The following is a 17,303-nucleotide window of genomic DNA, read 5'->3' on the forward strand; positions in this document are numbered from 1 at the left end:
GTCAAGGCTGTGGCTCCAGCAACTGTGTTTGCTTTCACAGAAGAAACCTGCACTGGATGAAGGAGAGGGGAACCCTGCCTAGAGCTAACTTGTCAGCAACCGTCTCTGTAGGCATTTTTATTCAATTCGCGCTAATGTAGCCGAGCTTTGCAAGAGCCCTTTGTCTGTGGGGCGGTGGGTCTGCCAGCAGCATCTATTCGACGAGAGGACGACGTCGGATGGCTCCGCCCGTGCTGGGGGTGGGGAGTAGCGGCGTGGGGCGCTGGGCTGAGAATGAAAGTGAGTGAACAAAGAGAACTCCCCGGAGCCGGCCAGCGCCTCTCGCTGCATCCGGAGAAGCGAGTCGCACCGGGAAGGATGCTCCAATCCGCCTCCCCAGCAAAAGAGCTCAAGTAAATAATTGATAGGGATTGATCTGACCCGACACAAAGCTTTGCAGGAACCCACTGCATCCGATTTTAAGCGGTTTTGGAATCTTCTGCCAAGTACGGGAAATGAGAGTGGAGCGAGGACTTGGAGCAAAGCTGCCAATCTTCCATCCCGGGCGTGGCTCTGGCCTTTTTGTCTTATCTTCTCCCACCCCTTCCCCCTGTCCCCACCTTCCCTTTCCTCTTCAAAGTAACCTCTCTTTGGTTACCTCTACTCCAGCCTCCCTTCAATCCCGCCCTCTCCCCAGCCCGGTGAGGTCAGCTCATGAATACCGCTGCACTTCCCGGCGAGTGTCTGGCACGCATTGGCACCCGGGCGACGGCGATGGCCTGCTGCGAGCCGCCAGCCCGCGAGTGAGCCGCAGGAGCGCCGCGTCTGCGCGGTACCGCCATTGTCTGGAGAAACCACCGCGGGTGCCGGCGGGGCGAGCCGTCGTGCTAAACCAGAAAGTGGCACAGAACGCCACGGAGTTGAAGTTTCTCTGAAAGACACAGAAAATAGACCCTGAGGTCTCCGGAATATCTGGAAGAAACTGCTGTCGGTTTGCATCTATTTGGAAGCATCGCCTCTGCTGAGAAGTGAGCAGTTCGGCATTTCTAAGGAGATGGGGAGGGTCCACGGCAGACTAGTCAAACTAGGACGTAACAGTGTTGATTTGGCCATGCTGGGGTTGCTTGGGTGGCGATTTCCATGGGGGAAGTCGTGAGATGCAGCTTCTTGTCACTTTGTGGGGGAGCACGTGACAGTCACCAAGTGTCTTTGATTGTGGAGCCCAGTTCCCTGAAGCAGAGATTTCTCAGGAATTAAGGCTGTCTGGGAGCCAAGCTTATGCATTCATTATCTGATGGCTCTTTAGCTCGAGGATGGTTCTGCCTCATGAAAATAATAATAATAATAACAACCTTGAATTGGCAATGTAGTTGAGTTGAGTGGCCCACATTTGTCTGACTCGTGCTGGTAAAGTAGGCTGGACACTCTGCAGGGTTGTGGCTTCAAGAGATGCAGAAAGTTGACAGGCAACTCCCCCCACCCAGAAGTCGTTTCTTTGTTCACCTTGATATCACAAAGTGAGTTAGAAAGGGATTAGACAGGCAGAAATGGTAACGGGGTGAGGAACTTTGAGTCATATTTCCGTATAAAAGGAGAAATGACTGCATCTTAAGTTATGATATGTAAGCGAGACAATAACAGGAACAATTTAAGTAACTATCAGGTAAATCTCTCTTAAACGGAGGTGTGTTGTGTGTGTAAAAGAGCTTTCTGCCGAGTCATGCCTTTCCTGTGCTTCACAGAGAAGTAATAGTTCCAAGGAAAACTGGCTAGCTGACTGGATCAGGAAGGAGACAAACCCATTTGACAGTAGCTTGCTGCTTTCTAAGTTAAAGGGGACAGTGATGGATTTATCTGGAAAAGATAACACAATGGGAGTCGATTTCACCACAGTGAGGAAGTAGCATCAGCTTTCTGGATGAGGGTCATTCTGTCTTAAGAGTTTGGACCCACAAGAAGGAGTGGGAATTTTGCAAAGTACAACCTGCTCTATTATATGCCATCTGAGAAGATGCTTAAGAATGAAAACATTTTCTATTTTGTACTCACACTTAAACTTAAATGATTTCCAACGCCTCCTCAAGCTTATGGACTGTGTAGAGTTGCCCATGAACTTTTGCAAAAGTATCTTTTAAACAAAACAAATCTGTTTGAGGTTGTAAATAACTGGATCTTGTAACTAATTTCTAATGCCATTGTTTTCTTGAAGCTGGACTTAAAGTCATTCAATACTTATTGTTTTAACCAGGTCCTATTCTAGAGAAAATTGGCTACATTTCTCTAAAGGCAGTATTAAATATTGAAACTACTTGAGATAAGTGTCATTTATCCAAGTAAATTTCCGTAGGAACTTACATCATAACCTTGTGTCTCTTAATGACACATCTGGGTACTAATTAAGTAAAACTTTTCCAGCTAATGAAAGTTTTAAATGGCGATTTGATGTTGAAGAAAGCCAAATTGTTAAAGCGGATGTTTGACAACTCTAGTATGTAGACATTTCCTTTCCCTTCAGAAGCCTCCTGTTGACCTCTTTTCTATTTCCTTTTCCATCCTTTTTTCCCCCTGAGCCTTTATGTCAGCCTTTCCAAAACCTGCTCCTAGAGAATGCTAGCTTGAGCTGCTTTCAGACAGGGAGATGGCGACAGCGCCACCTTATGCAAAATAAGCATGCATCCTCTTCCAGGCGAAGCTTGCTAGCTAGCGCCTTCCAAAACCTGTTCATTTCCCGCACCTTCTCCTGTCCTGCAAATCACCTTTTGCACTTGACAGTGCAGTCATGTTGCATATTTCTCTTCTGTTTCTGTCCCACTTAGAAAGGAAGGTTGGTGGCAGAAGGAGGGAAGAGGATGAGCTAATGATGGACGATTCCAAGTCGCATCCGGTGGCTTCTTCCTAGACTGCCATGAGTCAGCCACCGACCGGGGGCGCTGCCCCTGCCGCAGCCTCGGCTTCTACAGCTCCCGAGGCTCGCCTGCACCCGGAGGGCAGCAGCCGAAAGCAGCCTCGAGCTCAGTCCCCGGCCAGGTCCAGGGACAATTCTCTGCGACCGACGTCGGCGTCCGCGCGGTCCCCGGTGGGCGCGGGCACGAAGCTCAACTCGGCTCGGCAGCAGCAGTTGCTGCAGCAGCCGCAGCTGCAGCCCAGCACCAAGCTCGGAGGCCGGGCCGCGCCCCCCGCGGGCTCCCGGGGAGGAGCGGGCGGAGGCGGCCCTGAGAAGGCGGCGCCCCCGGCACCCAAGGGGGCCGCTCCAGGAGCTGTCCAGCCGGCGGTCGGTGCTGAAGCGGGCCCCGCGGCCACTCTGGCCACCGTGGGCCCCAGGAGGCCCACCGCGCCGCCCGACGAGCCGCCCCGGGACGTGGAGTCGGCGGCCTCGAAAGTCGGGGAAGCCCCTCTGATCCGGGAAGGAGGCGGCGGAGGCGGGGAAGGAGGAGGAGCCGGCGGCGGCCCGGGGGACCGGGAGGGGGGCGCTCCGCAGCCGCCGCCGCCGCCCAGGGGTTGGCGAGGGAAAGGCGTCCGCGCTCCGCAGAGGGGCGGCAGCGGCGGGGAGGGCCCCTCGGCCACCCCAGCCTCCTCGTCGGCCTGCAAAGCCCCGGGCGCCGGCAGCAGGAGCTCGGGCGGCGGCGGGGGCGGCGGGGGCTACTGGAAGGAAGGATGTCTGCAGTCTGAGCTCATCCAGTTCCACCTCAAGAAGGAGCGCGCGGCGGCCGCGGCCCAGATGCACTCTAAGAACGGCGCTGGCGGCCGCAGCAGCTCCGCGGTCGCCGGCGCCCCTGCCGTTTGCGAGCCCCAGGGGGTCCCCTCCTCCTCCCCCTCCTCCTCTTCCTCCTCCCCGATGGCGGCGGCGGCCGAGGGCCCCCAGCAGAGCGCAGAGGGCAGCGCCGGTGGCGGGGCCGGGCAGGCGGCGGCACCGCCCTCGTCGCAGCTGCAGCCTCAGCAGCAGGAAGAGATGCAGGAGGAGATGGAGAAGCTGCGCGAGGAGAACGAGACGCTGAAGGTGAGGAGGCTGGGCTGGGGAGGGGGCCGGGGTGGGGGAGGGGGACGGGATGGGGGAGGGGCGCTGGCCCCGGGGGACTAGGGCGTGTCCTGACGGTCAAGGGAGGCTGTTGCTAACCTGTAGGGGAGCTGGGGGAGGCTGGGGAACAAGAAAGGCGCGCGGGGGAGGGGGTCCAAGGCCTGCCCCCGATTTGAAACGGAACCTAATAGTAGTGTTACCAAATCTAGGCCGGCCTTCCTTCCTTCCTTCTCTCTCTCTGTCTCTGTGCCCCCCCCCCTCACTCTCTCATCGTCGTGGTTTGTCCCATTTTTCCCTGAAGAGAGAGCTTGAGTAAGAGAGCAAGCGAAGGCCTCAGGTGGGCCGGGTTTCCAGTTTCTTCTTCTGGCTTCTTGTCACTCGTCTCAAGGAGAGAGGACCTTAAAGCTGAGCCCTGGGAGTTGGGATGGGGGGTACGCAGTGCCTATCGGAGGGGTGCGACCAGCGGCCTGTCACCACTTCAGAATGAGATCGATGAGCTGAGGACCGAGATGGACGAGATGAGGGACACTTTCTTCGAGGAGGATGCCTGTCAACTGCAGGAAATGCGCCACGAGTTGGAGAGAGCCAACAAAAACTGCCGGATCCTGCAATACCGCCTCCGCAAAGCCGAGCGCAAGCGGCTCCGCTACGCGCAGACCGGGGAGATCGACGGCGAGCTGCTGCGCAGCCTGGAGCAGGACCTCAAGGTCTGCGGCGGGCGCGGGCGGGCGCGGGCGGCGCGGGGCAGGGTCACCGGGGCTCTTTACGCGGAAAAAGCTGTAAAGCTTCCTGTGGTGTCGGCTAGGGAACCTTAGGGACATGCCATTTAACAGAGCTGACCACAAAAGATGATGAGGGTTGCGCAAGAAGGAACAGACAGGTGGGTCTAGAGTCCAGTTCATGCGGCCAGAGCTAGTTTAGCTGGGCTCTGCTGGGCGTCGCTGACTGTTCGGGAAATGGCGAGAAGAAAACGCTCTCCCTACCCCACACACTTATAGGCTGAAGCAAGGGCAGGGAAAACAGCATGTACCTGCCCTATCCCCCAGAGATCTGGTCTCAAATGTTATAATCCCAATGAAGGCCAGGATAGTATTTAAGGGAGGTGCGTGCGGACTACTGTATAGCTACTGACACCCCGGATAGGAATGGCACTGGGGGAGGGATTGCAGAGTTAAGGTGTCTGTTTTCAAGTCTCACTCCATGCGGGACTTCTTTTGTCCACTTCAGTAACTCCATGACTGGAAGGCAGTCTAAATCGCAGCTTCTTTAGTGGTGTAAAATGGATGAAGCAAATCAAAGAACTTCCTTTTGAAGTGAGGTTGCTCATTCAGAGCCTCTCCCAGGGGAGACAGCTCAAGCCTTGCAAGCCTTCTATGAGTCAGGCTCAGGCCTTTCCATTTTTCTATAGTCAGATTCGTTGACATTGCGAACCAGATATTTAATTCATCACCACTGGCAGTCAAGTATACTTTTAACTGTATTGACTTCCATCAGTACGAAAATAAAGTGTAATTACTTTATATTTGTTTTAAACAAAGCTATGAGTAAACATTTTATGAACGTCCTTGTGGTATTCATTTTGTCATTTGTTTCTGAACATTTGTTGAATATTCTTTTTCTTTAAAAAAAAACATTTTATTTATTTATTTGAGAGAAATACAGAGAAAGAGAGAATGGGAGTGCCAGGGTCTCCAGCCACTGCAAACTCCAGACGTGTGCGACCCCTTGTGCATCTGGCTAATGTGGGTCCTGGAGAGTTGAGCCAGGGTCCTTAGGCTTTGCAGGCAAACGCCTTAACCTGTAAGCCATCTCCCCAGCCCTGAATATTCTTTTTTCATCAGGCATAGTATGCTCATAACAGCAAGCTTCATTACACATTTATCAGTTAATTTCTAGCAAATAGCTCCATAAGTTAGAGATCAGTAATAGAACTATCTTACAGGTGGAAAAAAAATACCACCATTTACAGGTTACATGCAAGTGCTCCTCCCTAAAACATAGCTTGGAAATAGCCAAGCTCATTCTCCACCCAGTTTGAAACCACAATTTGGGTCCCAAGACTGTACATGAGATAGTCTCTTTTTCGTCCAAACCCTCTAATTTTCAAGGTAGCCTCAAAACTTTTAAAGATACATACTGGTATTCAAAGAGTAATGAATATTAGGGGTTTAGGGGACATAACTGAGTACCAGATCACTTGGTTACTTGTTAGCTATGTGACTATAACCACCTTACCTTACTACTCTGAGACTGTTTCCTTGTCTATAAAATAGTAATAGTAATAACTATCTTGTGGGATTGTGAGGATTAATGAAGGATATATATGAATGAATGGCGTGTCTATAAGATACTGGGAATACTGCCACATGATAAGTACTGTATAAATGCTGGCTCAATCCTTTCAATGTGAATGAAATATATTTTATTGTTACAAACACTTTAATTTAGGTGGCAAAGGATGTATCTGTGAGACTTCATCATGAATTGGAAAATGTGGAAGAAAAAAGAACAACAACAGAAGATGAAAATGAGAAACTGAGGCAGCAGCTTATTGAAGTTGAGATTGCAAAACAAGCCTTACAGAATGAACTGGAAAAAATGAAAGAGGTTAGTATTCAATTATCTCAGGATATGTTGTATAATTTCAGCTCTTTAGCAAAAAATCTCAAGGACTAAGATAATTTGTTGAAATCATGCTTTCTTTCATTAATGCAAGGTTTGTTCTCACTGAGTCTAGTAAAAAATACCCAATTTCATACGACAGATGAATAACAAAGAAAAATCTGACTTGAGCCCTACCTCCAGTTGGATTTACTATGAGCTACAATTGTTATTTCATTTTTGTTGTTGTTGTTGTTGTTGTTGTTATTTTTATTTATTTGAGAGCAACAGAGAGAGAGAAAGAAGCAGATAGAGAGAGGGAAAGAGAGAGAGAATGGGCGCGCCAGGGCCTCCAGCCACTGCACACGAACTCCAGATGTGTGCGTCCCCTTGTGCATCTGGCTAACGTGGGTCCTAGGGAATCGAGCCTTGAACCGGGGTCTGTAGGTTTCACAGGCAAGCGCTTAATTGCTATGCCATCTCTCCAGCCCTGGCATTTCATTTCTGTGTTATCAAAACATATGTCAATTTACAAAATTAAACACACCATGAAGAGGTGAAGTTTGTGGTACTTGAGGGAAATAGTTTGTGATTTCACAGAACCATCACCTTTAAGAACACAAAGGGCTGTAAAGACTGTTCACTATATTCCAAACATTGCTTGAGTTTTCTCGATAACAAAGTTCCAAATAGTCTATTGCTCAGACTGTTAGTAAACTTGAAGTTACAGCAGCCAATTTGATCCCATCACAAATCTGCTTAAAATTTTTCTTTGTTTTCAGTTGAAATCTATGTAATTGCACTTTAAACTGATTCATTTTATTTCTACCCTTTAGTATGTAACATTCAAAGCTCACTTTTCCATATTGACTATTTAAAGACTCTTCTCTTATGTATCTTGAGTTTTCTCAACAATAGCAAGCAAAAAGATCACAGGAAGTAACTTGAGAAAAACAAAACAAAAAAGATCTATCAACACTTAGATTCATGATAAATGTTAATTTTTTGGACTAAAATAATATTTTTTTCTATGAAAGCAGCCTGAGTATGTACAACACAAGTTGTGAACTATTGTTGACACTTAGCAAAGGGAAAGATGGCCTTTTGAACAATGTCCTCTGCTTGGATGTACAGAATTCCAAAGAAAATACTAATCTTTACATGCTCTGAGATATTGACCCACTTGTAATTTCTGTGCATACAGAATTCATCTGTCATGCAACAGTGATAACATCAATAATTAAGAATAGGTGAGTGGGAAGATTTAGTGGAGTATGGAAACAGTGAGCCAAATATTGATTTTGTGCTCTTAGTGCTGTTTATTCCTATACTACCCTAAATTTAGACATATTTTTCATGAGTTAATTTATTTTCTCAGATATAGACATGGAACTTGCTTTGTAGACCAAGCTGGTTTTGAACTCTCCTCAGAGCTTTAATTTTTTAAATTTATTTTTACATGCGTATATGTGCATGTAAGGACCCACCAGGCTCTCTTGCTGCTGCAAATGTATATCCGTGTAACTTTATATGGACTGTTGGGGAATTGAACCCAGGCTAGCAGGCTTGGCAAGCAAGTGCCTTTAACCACTTAGCAATCTTCTGACCTCCTGGCTATGAACTCTCAATGATCTTCCAGTCTCTGCTTCCCTAGTGCTAGACTTACAGGTGTGTATCACCACGCCTAGCCTAAATAGCTTTTTAACTTCATAAAGGAGGGAAAGCCATTTTGATGAGTGTGCACCATGGCTACTAGCCAAAGGTAGCTCAGGAGTGACACAGGAACTCTGGGGTGTCTTCTGCTATTGCACCAGTATATGCTAATGCACTGATACTTTTGGGATCTCTGGATTTTTGTCTTATGTATTTGATGAATGAAATCCACAGACCAGATGATAAGGTTCAGAGAATTTGTGTTTTGTGGGGGGATTGAGGTAGCGTACACCACCATGCCTGGCTCAGAGAGGTTTTATTATAGCTTAGAGCTTTAGGAGGGAGAGTAGTAAGAGAAGGGGGCCCTAAGGGGAAGAAAGACATTAGGACTTGTCCAAGGAGGCAAAATGAGGTCTGAGAAGCCCAGAACTTAAGAGATGGAAGGAAGGCAAGGCTGTTACCCAGGGAGACAAGAGAAGGTTTGGGAAACCTACTTCAGACTCAGGTTGAAAACTTTTTTATGTGAGACTCATGGAAGTGTAGCTGGTTTAGCCAGTCTAAATCTAGTACTGATGTGGAGTGCCTGGGGTCAGGATTTCTGGAAAAGGGAAATCTTGCCAGAAATCTTAATTCTCTAGGAATGGCCTTCTCAGAATGGGGTGAAAGGACTCCCTATGGGGCAGAGATAAGGAAAGGCTAAATCCTTCTGACATTTCTGACCTGTAGTAAAGTGTGATGATCTAGATTTTCCCTATAACACCATGGACAATTCTCATGTTTAGTCAAGGAGAAAGCTGTTTACTTTGGGGTCCTGTTACTCCTAACTATCCACTGTGGTATATCACAAAACCGTGGAGACTAAGAGCCATTCTCTTCAGCAATAACTAATGGGCAATCTTTAAAGGCTCCTAGAGTATACTTGCCTCTGTTTATTCTGAACTGCAAAGGTTGTTTTAAATGATTTTCAACTCCTTCTGCTACTATATACTTCCTCACAAAATCTAGGACATTGACACTTAAAAAAAACAGCAGAGATATTTTTTTTTAAGTTAGGAAGTCAAATATGGAATTAATGTAGGCATATTTGTATTATCTTTAGCAATAACGTATAGATGAAGAAAGTCAAAGTTTGAAATTTTATTTTTAGGGGAGGAGGGAATGAAATAGGCAGCTGTATAGCTGTATAGCTGTTGTAACTAAATACCAAAAATTACATGGCTTGATGATCAGTTTATCATCTCACAGTTCTGGAGGCTAGAAGTCCAAAATCAAGGTTTCAGTAGGGCTTGTCCCTTCTGATAGCTATAGGAAAAGACCTGCTTCAGACCTTTCTCCTTGCTCGCTCATGTTCCCATGGCATTCTCTATGTAACTGTGCATATGAAAATTTCCTTTTTGGGAGAACACCAGTCATATTGGCTTAGGACCAACTTTATAACTTCACCTTAAATTGGTTCCTTAATGTATTAGGGACTTTTTGGTTTCTGTGAGTGAATACCAGACAATAAGAAATTGATGGCTAGATAGGATTTGTTCTATCTGGATTTATTCCATCAACAGTGGGGAATACATGGTAGGCCTACTAATTACATTTCATCTAAGAAGCACATAAAAAAACAAACAAACAAGAAGTAGGGCCCATCCCCAGTCATTTCACTGCCTCCAGCAATGCTCCATCTTCTTAAGATTCTAGAATCTTACCAAAGAGTGACAATAGTTGGGGACAATAGTTGGGTTCAAGTACATGAGCCAATGAGGAACATTTCACATTAAAATCATAACACCTCTACAAAGAACATATCTCCAGATACTATATCAGCTGTTACAATTTCAACACATGAATTTGGTGAACACAATTCAGCCCACATCAATTAATAGTTTATAAGCTGTTATAAGCAAATAGAGACTTCATTGCCATGCTCATGTGGCTCCATGCCCTGCTCAGTTTGTACCATAGGAAACATTCAAATAAAACAATCCTCATTTGGGAGATAGACATGAAAGAAAGATTTTTACATTTGGTGTCATATTCAAATTCAGAGAGTTGTACTTAAGAAAGGTGTAAGTTTTATGTTTATTTATTATTTTCTCAATTTTTATTAACGTTTTCCATGATTATAAAAAGTATCCCATGGTAATACCCTCCCTCCCTCCCTGAATTTCCCCTTCAAAATTCCATTCTCCATCATATCCCCTCCCCATCTCAATCATTCTCTCTTTTATATTGGTGGCATGGTCTTTTCCTACTCTTATGATGGCCTTGTGTAGGTAGTGTCAGGTACTATAAAGTCATGTATATCCAGGCCATTTAAGGTCTGGAGGGAGCACATTGTAAGGAGTCCTACCCTTCCTTTGGCTCTTACCACCTCTTCCACATTAGACCCTGAGCCTTGGAAGGTGTGAGATCAAGATGTTACTCAGTACTCCAGCCACTTCTTTCCAGCACTATGATACTTTCTGAGTCATCCCAAGGTCACTTCCATCTGTAAAGAGAAGATTCTCTACCCAAAGTGAGAGGAGCATTAATACAAGGGTATAAATATTAAGAGAAGTGCTTACTGGGCAGTTTGATAAGCATAGTATATACATTTTTCCAGACATCAGCAGATGTTACACCCATAGGGCTCATGACTACCCCTGTTTTATGTTTTCAGTATCAGGGATGTGTTTCCCCTCCATGGAGCAGGCCTCTAGTCCAGTTGGAGGGCAGTTGGTTTCCACCATGACAGATGTGCCACTACTGCACCTGTTGGCTTCTTTGACCTGGCTGGCCAATTATTAGGCTTGCAGTGTCCACTGTTGAGTCTCTTCACTGGCGTTCTCTCTTTCTCCCATTGAACTACATGTAGAATGGCTACTTTCAGCTTTCTCTCAGCTAGTCTACATGGAGGAGATTATCAGCCCAGTTCCTACAGTATTTCTCAATGGCCTTGCAGCCCAAGTATGTGGAGTCTTTAGCAATAGGGTCTTACCATCTATTCCTGGTGGGAAACCAAAGGCCTTGGCAATGGCCTATAATGTTTGGGGGACATCAATGACCTCCCTGGGCAACAACTCACTGGAGGTATCCCATCCCCGGCACTGAAAATTTTCTAACAACGATCTATGGCTACTGAGTGTTCCATTGTCTGAAACCAAAGGACTCCATATGATTTATTTATATTATCTTAGATTTTGATTAACCCTCCCTCCACCTTTCCTTTACTCAGTCGCTTCCTCTGATCTCACTTTGGGCCTTTTCACCCCCATTAGTCTATTCTTCTGCTTACATATATACAATACCAACATATTAAGTACCCCTTCCCTTTCTTTCTCTTCCCTTTATATCTCCTTTTTAACTTACTGGCCACTGCTACTGAGTTTTTTACTTCTCACACAGAAGCCCAATCATCTGTAGCTAGGATCCACATATGAGAGAGAACATTTGATGCTTGGCTTTCTGGGCCTGGGTTACCTCACTTACTATAATCCTTTGCAGATCCATCCATTTTCCTGCAAAATTCATAACTTCATTTTCCTTTACCGCTGAGTAGAACTCCATTGTATAAATGTGCCACATCTTCTTTATCCACTCATCAGTTGAGGGACATCTAGGCTGGTTCCATTTCTCAGCTGTTATGAATTGAGCGGCAATAAACATGATTGAGCATGTACTTCTAAGGAAATGGGATGAGTCCTCAGGATATATGCCTAGAAGTTCTATAGCTGGGTCATATGGTAGATCAATTTTTATCTGTTAGGAACCTCCACACTGATTTCCACAATGGCTGGACCAGATTTCATTCCCACCAACAATGTAGAAGTGTTCCTCTTTTTTCACATCCCTGCCAGCGTTTATGATCATTTGTATTCATGATGGTAGCCAATCTGACAGGATTGAGATGGAATCTCAATGTAGTTTTAATCTGCATTTCCCTTATGACTAGGAATGTAGAACATTTTTTTAGATGCTTATACACCCTCTGTATTTCTTCTTTTAAGAACTCAATATTTAGCTCCATAGCCCAATTTTTAATTAGCTTGTTTGACTTTTTATTAAACTTCTTGAGTTCTTTGTATATCCTAGATATTAATCCTCTATTAGATATATAGCTGCCAAAGATTTTTTTCCCATTCTGTAGGTTGCCTCTTTGCTTTATTCACAGTGTCCTTTGCAGTACAAAATCTATGTAATTTCATGAGGTCCCAGTGGTTAATTTGTGGTTTTATTGCCAGAGCAATTGGGGTTATATTCAGAAAGTCTTTGCCAAGACCAATATGTTGAAGGATTTCCCCTACTTATTCCTCTAGCAATTTCAGAGTTTCAGGACTAATGTTAAGGTCTTTTGTCCATTTGGATTTAATTCTTGTACTTGGAGAGAAAGAAGAATCTATTTTCATCCTTCTACAGATACATATCCAATTTTCCCAGCACCATTTGCTGAGGAGGTTGTCTTTTCTCCAATGAGTATTTTTGGCACTTTTATCAAGTATCAAGTGGCAATAGCTACCTGGACTTATATCTGGGTCCTCTATTCTGTTCCATTGATCTACATATCTGCTTTTGTGCCAGTACCATGCTGTTTTTGTTACTATGGCTCTGTAGTATAGGTTAAAATCAGGTATGCTGATACCTCCCAACTTATTTTTGTTGCTTAGTATTATTTTAGATATTAAAGGTTTTTTGTGATTTCAAATGAATTTTTGGATTGCTTTTTCTATTTCCATGAAGAGTGCCTTTGGAATTTTGATGGGGATGGCATTAAATGTGTAGATTACTTTTGGTAAGATTGCCATTTTCACAATATTGATTCTCCCAATCCAAGAACAAGGGATGTTTTTCCATTTCCTAGTGTCTTCTGCAATTTCTCGCTTGATTGTTTTTAGTTTTCATTGTAGATATCCTTTACTTCCTTGGTTAAGTTTATTCCAATGTACTTTATTTATTTATTTTTTTTTGATGCAATTGTGAATGGGAGTGAATCTCTCATTTCATCCTCTGTGTGTTTGTTGTTAGCATAGAGAAATGCTACTGATTTCTGTGTATTTATTTTGTATCCTTTGACATGGCTGTAGGTGTTTATCAGCTCTAACAGTTTTCTGGTAGAGTCTTTAGGGTCCTTTATATATAGAATCATGTCATCTGAAAATAATGATAACTTGATTTCTTCCTTTCTAACTTGTATCCCTTTTATGTGTGTCTCTTGCCTTATTACTATGGCTAAGTCTTCCAGTACTACATTAAATAAAAGTGGGGACAGTGTCTTATTCCTGATTTTAGTGGAAAAACATCCAGTTTTTCCCCATTTAGTAATATGTTGGCTGTAGGCTTGTCATAAACAGCCTTTATTGTATTGAGATATGTTCCTTCTATTCCCAGTCTTTGTAGGACTTTTATCATGAAGGGATGTTGGCTTTTGTCAAACGCTTTCTCTGCGTCTAATGAGATGATTATATGATTTTTGCCCTTCTTTCCAGTTATGTAATGTATTATATTTATCAATTTGTGTATGTTGAACCATCCCTGTATCTCTGGGATAAAGCCTACTTGGTCAGGGTGAATGATCTTTCTGGTATATTCTTGTATTCTGTTTGCCAATATTTTGTTGAGAATTTTTGCATCTATGTTCATGAGGGAGATTGGTCTGTAATTTTCTTTTTTTGTTCTATCTTTGCCTGGTTTTGGTATCAGGGTGATGCTGTCTTCATAGAAGTATTTTGGTTGGATTTCTCCTTTTTCATTTATATGGAAAAGGTTAAGAAGCAATGGCATTATTTCTTCCCTGATGATCTGTTTAAATTCAGCAGTGAATCTATCTGGGCCTGTTTTTTTTTTTTTAATTGGGAGATTTTTGATAACTGTTTGGATCTCCATGCTTGTTATAGGTCTATTTAAGTGATTAATCTCATCTTGATTTAATTTAGGTAGGTCACATAAATCATGGAAATCATCCATTTCTTCCTGATTTTCATACTTTGTGGAGTATATGCTTTCATAGTATATCCCTATGATTTTTTTAATTTCTCTGTAATCTTGTGATGTTACCTTTTTCATCTCTAATTTTATTAATTTGTGTCCTTCTCTCTTTCTTTTGGTCAGATTTGCTAAGGGTTTATCAATCTTGTGTATCCTTTCAAAGAAACAACTCTTTGTTTCATTGTTTCTTTGGAATTTTTTTTCTATTTCATTAATTTCTGTCCTAATCTTTATTATTTCTTCCTGTCTACTGATTTTTGGTTTTTGTTCTTTTTCTTAGGCTTTAAGGTGAAGTATTAGGGCATTTATTTGCAACCTTTCAAATTTCTTAATATAGGCACTTAAAGCTGTAAATTTACCTCTTAGGACTCCCTTCATTGTGTCCCAGAGATCTTGGTATGTTGTGTTTTCATTATCCTTTGACTCTATAAATTTTTTGATTTCCTTCCTGATTTCTTCATTGACCCATTCATCATTTAGTTGTGTGTTGTTTAATCTCCATGATTTTGTGTATGCTGTATAGCCTTTCTTGCTATTGATTTGTTGTTTGATTCCATTTTGGCCAGGAATTTTTCAGTTTTCATGTATTTGTTAAGATTTGCTTTGTGTCCTGATATATGATCTATTTTAGAGAATGTTCCATGTGCTGCTGAAAATAATGTATATTCTGCAGCATTTTGATGAAATGTCCTGTAGATATCTTTTAGATCCATTCCTTCTATGACCTCATTTAGTCCAGATGCCTCTCTGTTTATTTTTTCCTGGGATGACCTGTCAATTGATGAGAGTGGGGTGTTGAAGTCACTCACTACCATCATGTTTTGTGTTATCTGTGACCTTAGTTCTAATAGCATTTGTTTGATGAATTTGGGGGCCCCCATGTTAGTTGGGTGTATGTTTAGGATTGTAATGTCCTCCTGTTGGAGGGTGCCTTTAATCAATATATAGTGACCTTCCTTATGTTTCTTAACTAATGTTGGACTGAAGTCTACCTTCTCAGAAACTAGGATAGCAACCCCTGCTTGTTTTCCATGTCCATTTGCTTGAAACACCATTTTCCAACCTTTCACCCTAAAATGTGTCCATTCTTTGTAGAAAGGTGGGTTTCTTGGAGGCAACAAATTGAAGGATCCTGCTTTTTAACCCAGTCTGCAAAGATATGCCTTTTGGTTGGGGCATTGAGGCCATTGATATTAAGAGATAGTATTGAAAGGTGTGTATTCATTTTTGCCATTTTTTGTAGTTCTTCTGGTTTTACCTTTGCTGTCTTGTGTTAACTAGTATTTGAGTATTGTTTGTTTTTTTCCCAGTTCCTTATATATGTGCTTTTCTTTTTCTTCAGAATGGAGGATTCTTTCATGTATTTTCTGTAGAGCTGGTTTTGTCTTCAAATACTCCTTTAGCTTGCTTTTGTTGTGGAATGTCCTTATTTCTCCATCTATTTGAATGGATAGTTTTGCAGGATAAAGTAACCTTGGTTGACAGTTGTTATCTTTCAGGACTTGGAATACATCACTCCACGCCCTTCTGGCTTTTAAAGTTTGTGTTGAGTAATCTGCTGTAATCCTGATAGGCTTGCCTTTGATTTTTCTCTCTGACTGCTTTCAATACTTTTTCTTTGGTTTGTGTTTGGTAGTTTGATTATAATATGGTGAAGAGAGGTTCTTTCCAGGTTTTGTCTGGCTGGTGTTCTAAAAGCTTCTTGTATCTACATTGGTACCTCTTTCCCAATTGGGGGAAGTTTTCTCCTATGATTTTGTTGAGGACGCCTACTATGCCTTTGGAATGAAATTCTTCTCCTATGCCCTGAATTCTTATGTTTGATCTTTTCATAGTGTCCTGAATATCATGAAATTCCCACTCATACTTTTCTATTAGTTTGTCTTTCTCTTTGTTGGGCTGTATTTTATCTGCCACCTGGTCTTCTAGCTTAGATATTCTGTCCTCTCCTTCATTCATTCTACTTGTGAGATTTTCTACAGAGATTTTTAGTTCATTATCTGTGTCCTTCATTGCTAGTCATTCTGACTGATTTTTCTTTATTATTTCTATTTCCTTATTTATGTCTAGTATTGACCTCTTTATTTCATTAAATTGGTGTCCTATGTTTTCTTTGATTCCTTTAATTTCCTCTTTGATTTATTCTTTGACTTCTTTGAACATATTTATTATCATTCTTTTGAAATCTTTCTTAGGCATTTCCTCTAACTCGTTCTCACTGGAGGTCATTTCTGATGTATTAATACTTTTTGGTGGATTTATATTGTCTTGATTTTTGGTGTTTCTTGTGTTATAATGTATATATTTTTGCATCCTGGATTATTTAGTGATTGGATTTTCTAGTTAGCTGGGTAGTATTAGATGTTTCAGACAATCTGATATTATACAACTTCAGGGTAGGAGCTTAAGGTGTTAGTGTGTCATTCAAGACTCTCAGAGTATTTATCTACAAGTAGGTATTATGACAACCAGATTCTCTCTAAGTGTCCCTTGGGGTGTGTAGTTCCCCATCCACACCCTTAATCCTGACACAAGAAGGTTACGATTTATCATCTGTTGAGGGTTCCAATTCATCTAGTGACCAGGTGAGAGACCCTTCCCTGGTGTAATCCCAGTTACCTCTGCTCCAGCTTGGGTCCCTCTGTCGGTTCAAGTTGGCATGGCCAGATTCCTGGACCACTGCTCTGTTCACTGGAGCTGGGCACTGGTGGTGGGGGATGGGAGGCTGCCGATTCTGCTATAGTTCTCTAGCTGTTCCACGTGTTCTTCTACCTTGTGATCTGCTCCTCTGTTGTTCACTGCTGCTCTCCCTTCACTTTTCTTGAGTTTGCGGAGAGCTCTGGTGTGAGTGGAAGCTCCCCTCACCTGGCTTTTCCTGTGGCTCAAGCCGAGCCTGGTGGCTTTGTTGTGCGCTGTCTTCACTGCTGTGATTTGCGGACCTGCCAGAGCTGCTCCTGCTTGCCTGTGTGGATGCTCTGGATCTCTCCTACTTCTCCGCTGCCATTTCAATTTCCTATACACAACACTTTTTAGTAAAAGTGTGTATTTTTTTTTTTTTTGGCTTTTTGCCCCCTAGGCTGCTTTGTCGTGGTACCTACAC

At 43.3% G+C, this 17,303-nt stretch overlaps 1 protein-coding gene across 3 annotated transcripts in view; it reads left to right on the forward strand.

The window, feature by feature from the left end:
* Nucleotides 1-868: 868 nt before the first annotated feature.
* Soga3 (SOGA family member 3) overlaps nt 869-17,303 on the forward strand; it is a 56,442-nt gene continuing 40,007 nt past the window's right edge. For all 3 annotated transcript variants that reach the window (XM_004651223.2, XM_045158304.1, XM_045158305.1), the window contains exons 1-4: nt 869-1,007; nt 2,796-3,976; nt 4,477-4,701; nt 6,443-6,601. In XM_004651223.2, the coding sequence (XP_004651280.2) occupies nt 2,885-3,976; nt 4,477-4,701; nt 6,443-6,601 (1,476 nt within the window). In that variant the 5' untranslated portion in view covers nt 869-1,007; nt 2,796-2,884. The remainder of the gene's footprint in view (nt 1,008-2,795; nt 3,977-4,476; nt 4,702-6,442; nt 6,602-17,303) is intronic.

The sequence above is a fragment of the Jaculus jaculus genome, chromosome 9 (genome assembly GCF_020740685.1).
Source record: "Jaculus jaculus isolate mJacJac1 chromosome 9, mJacJac1.mat.Y.cur, whole genome shotgun sequence".
NCBI classification, from domain to species: domain Eukaryota; kingdom Metazoa; phylum Chordata; class Mammalia; order Rodentia; family Dipodidae; genus Jaculus; species Jaculus jaculus.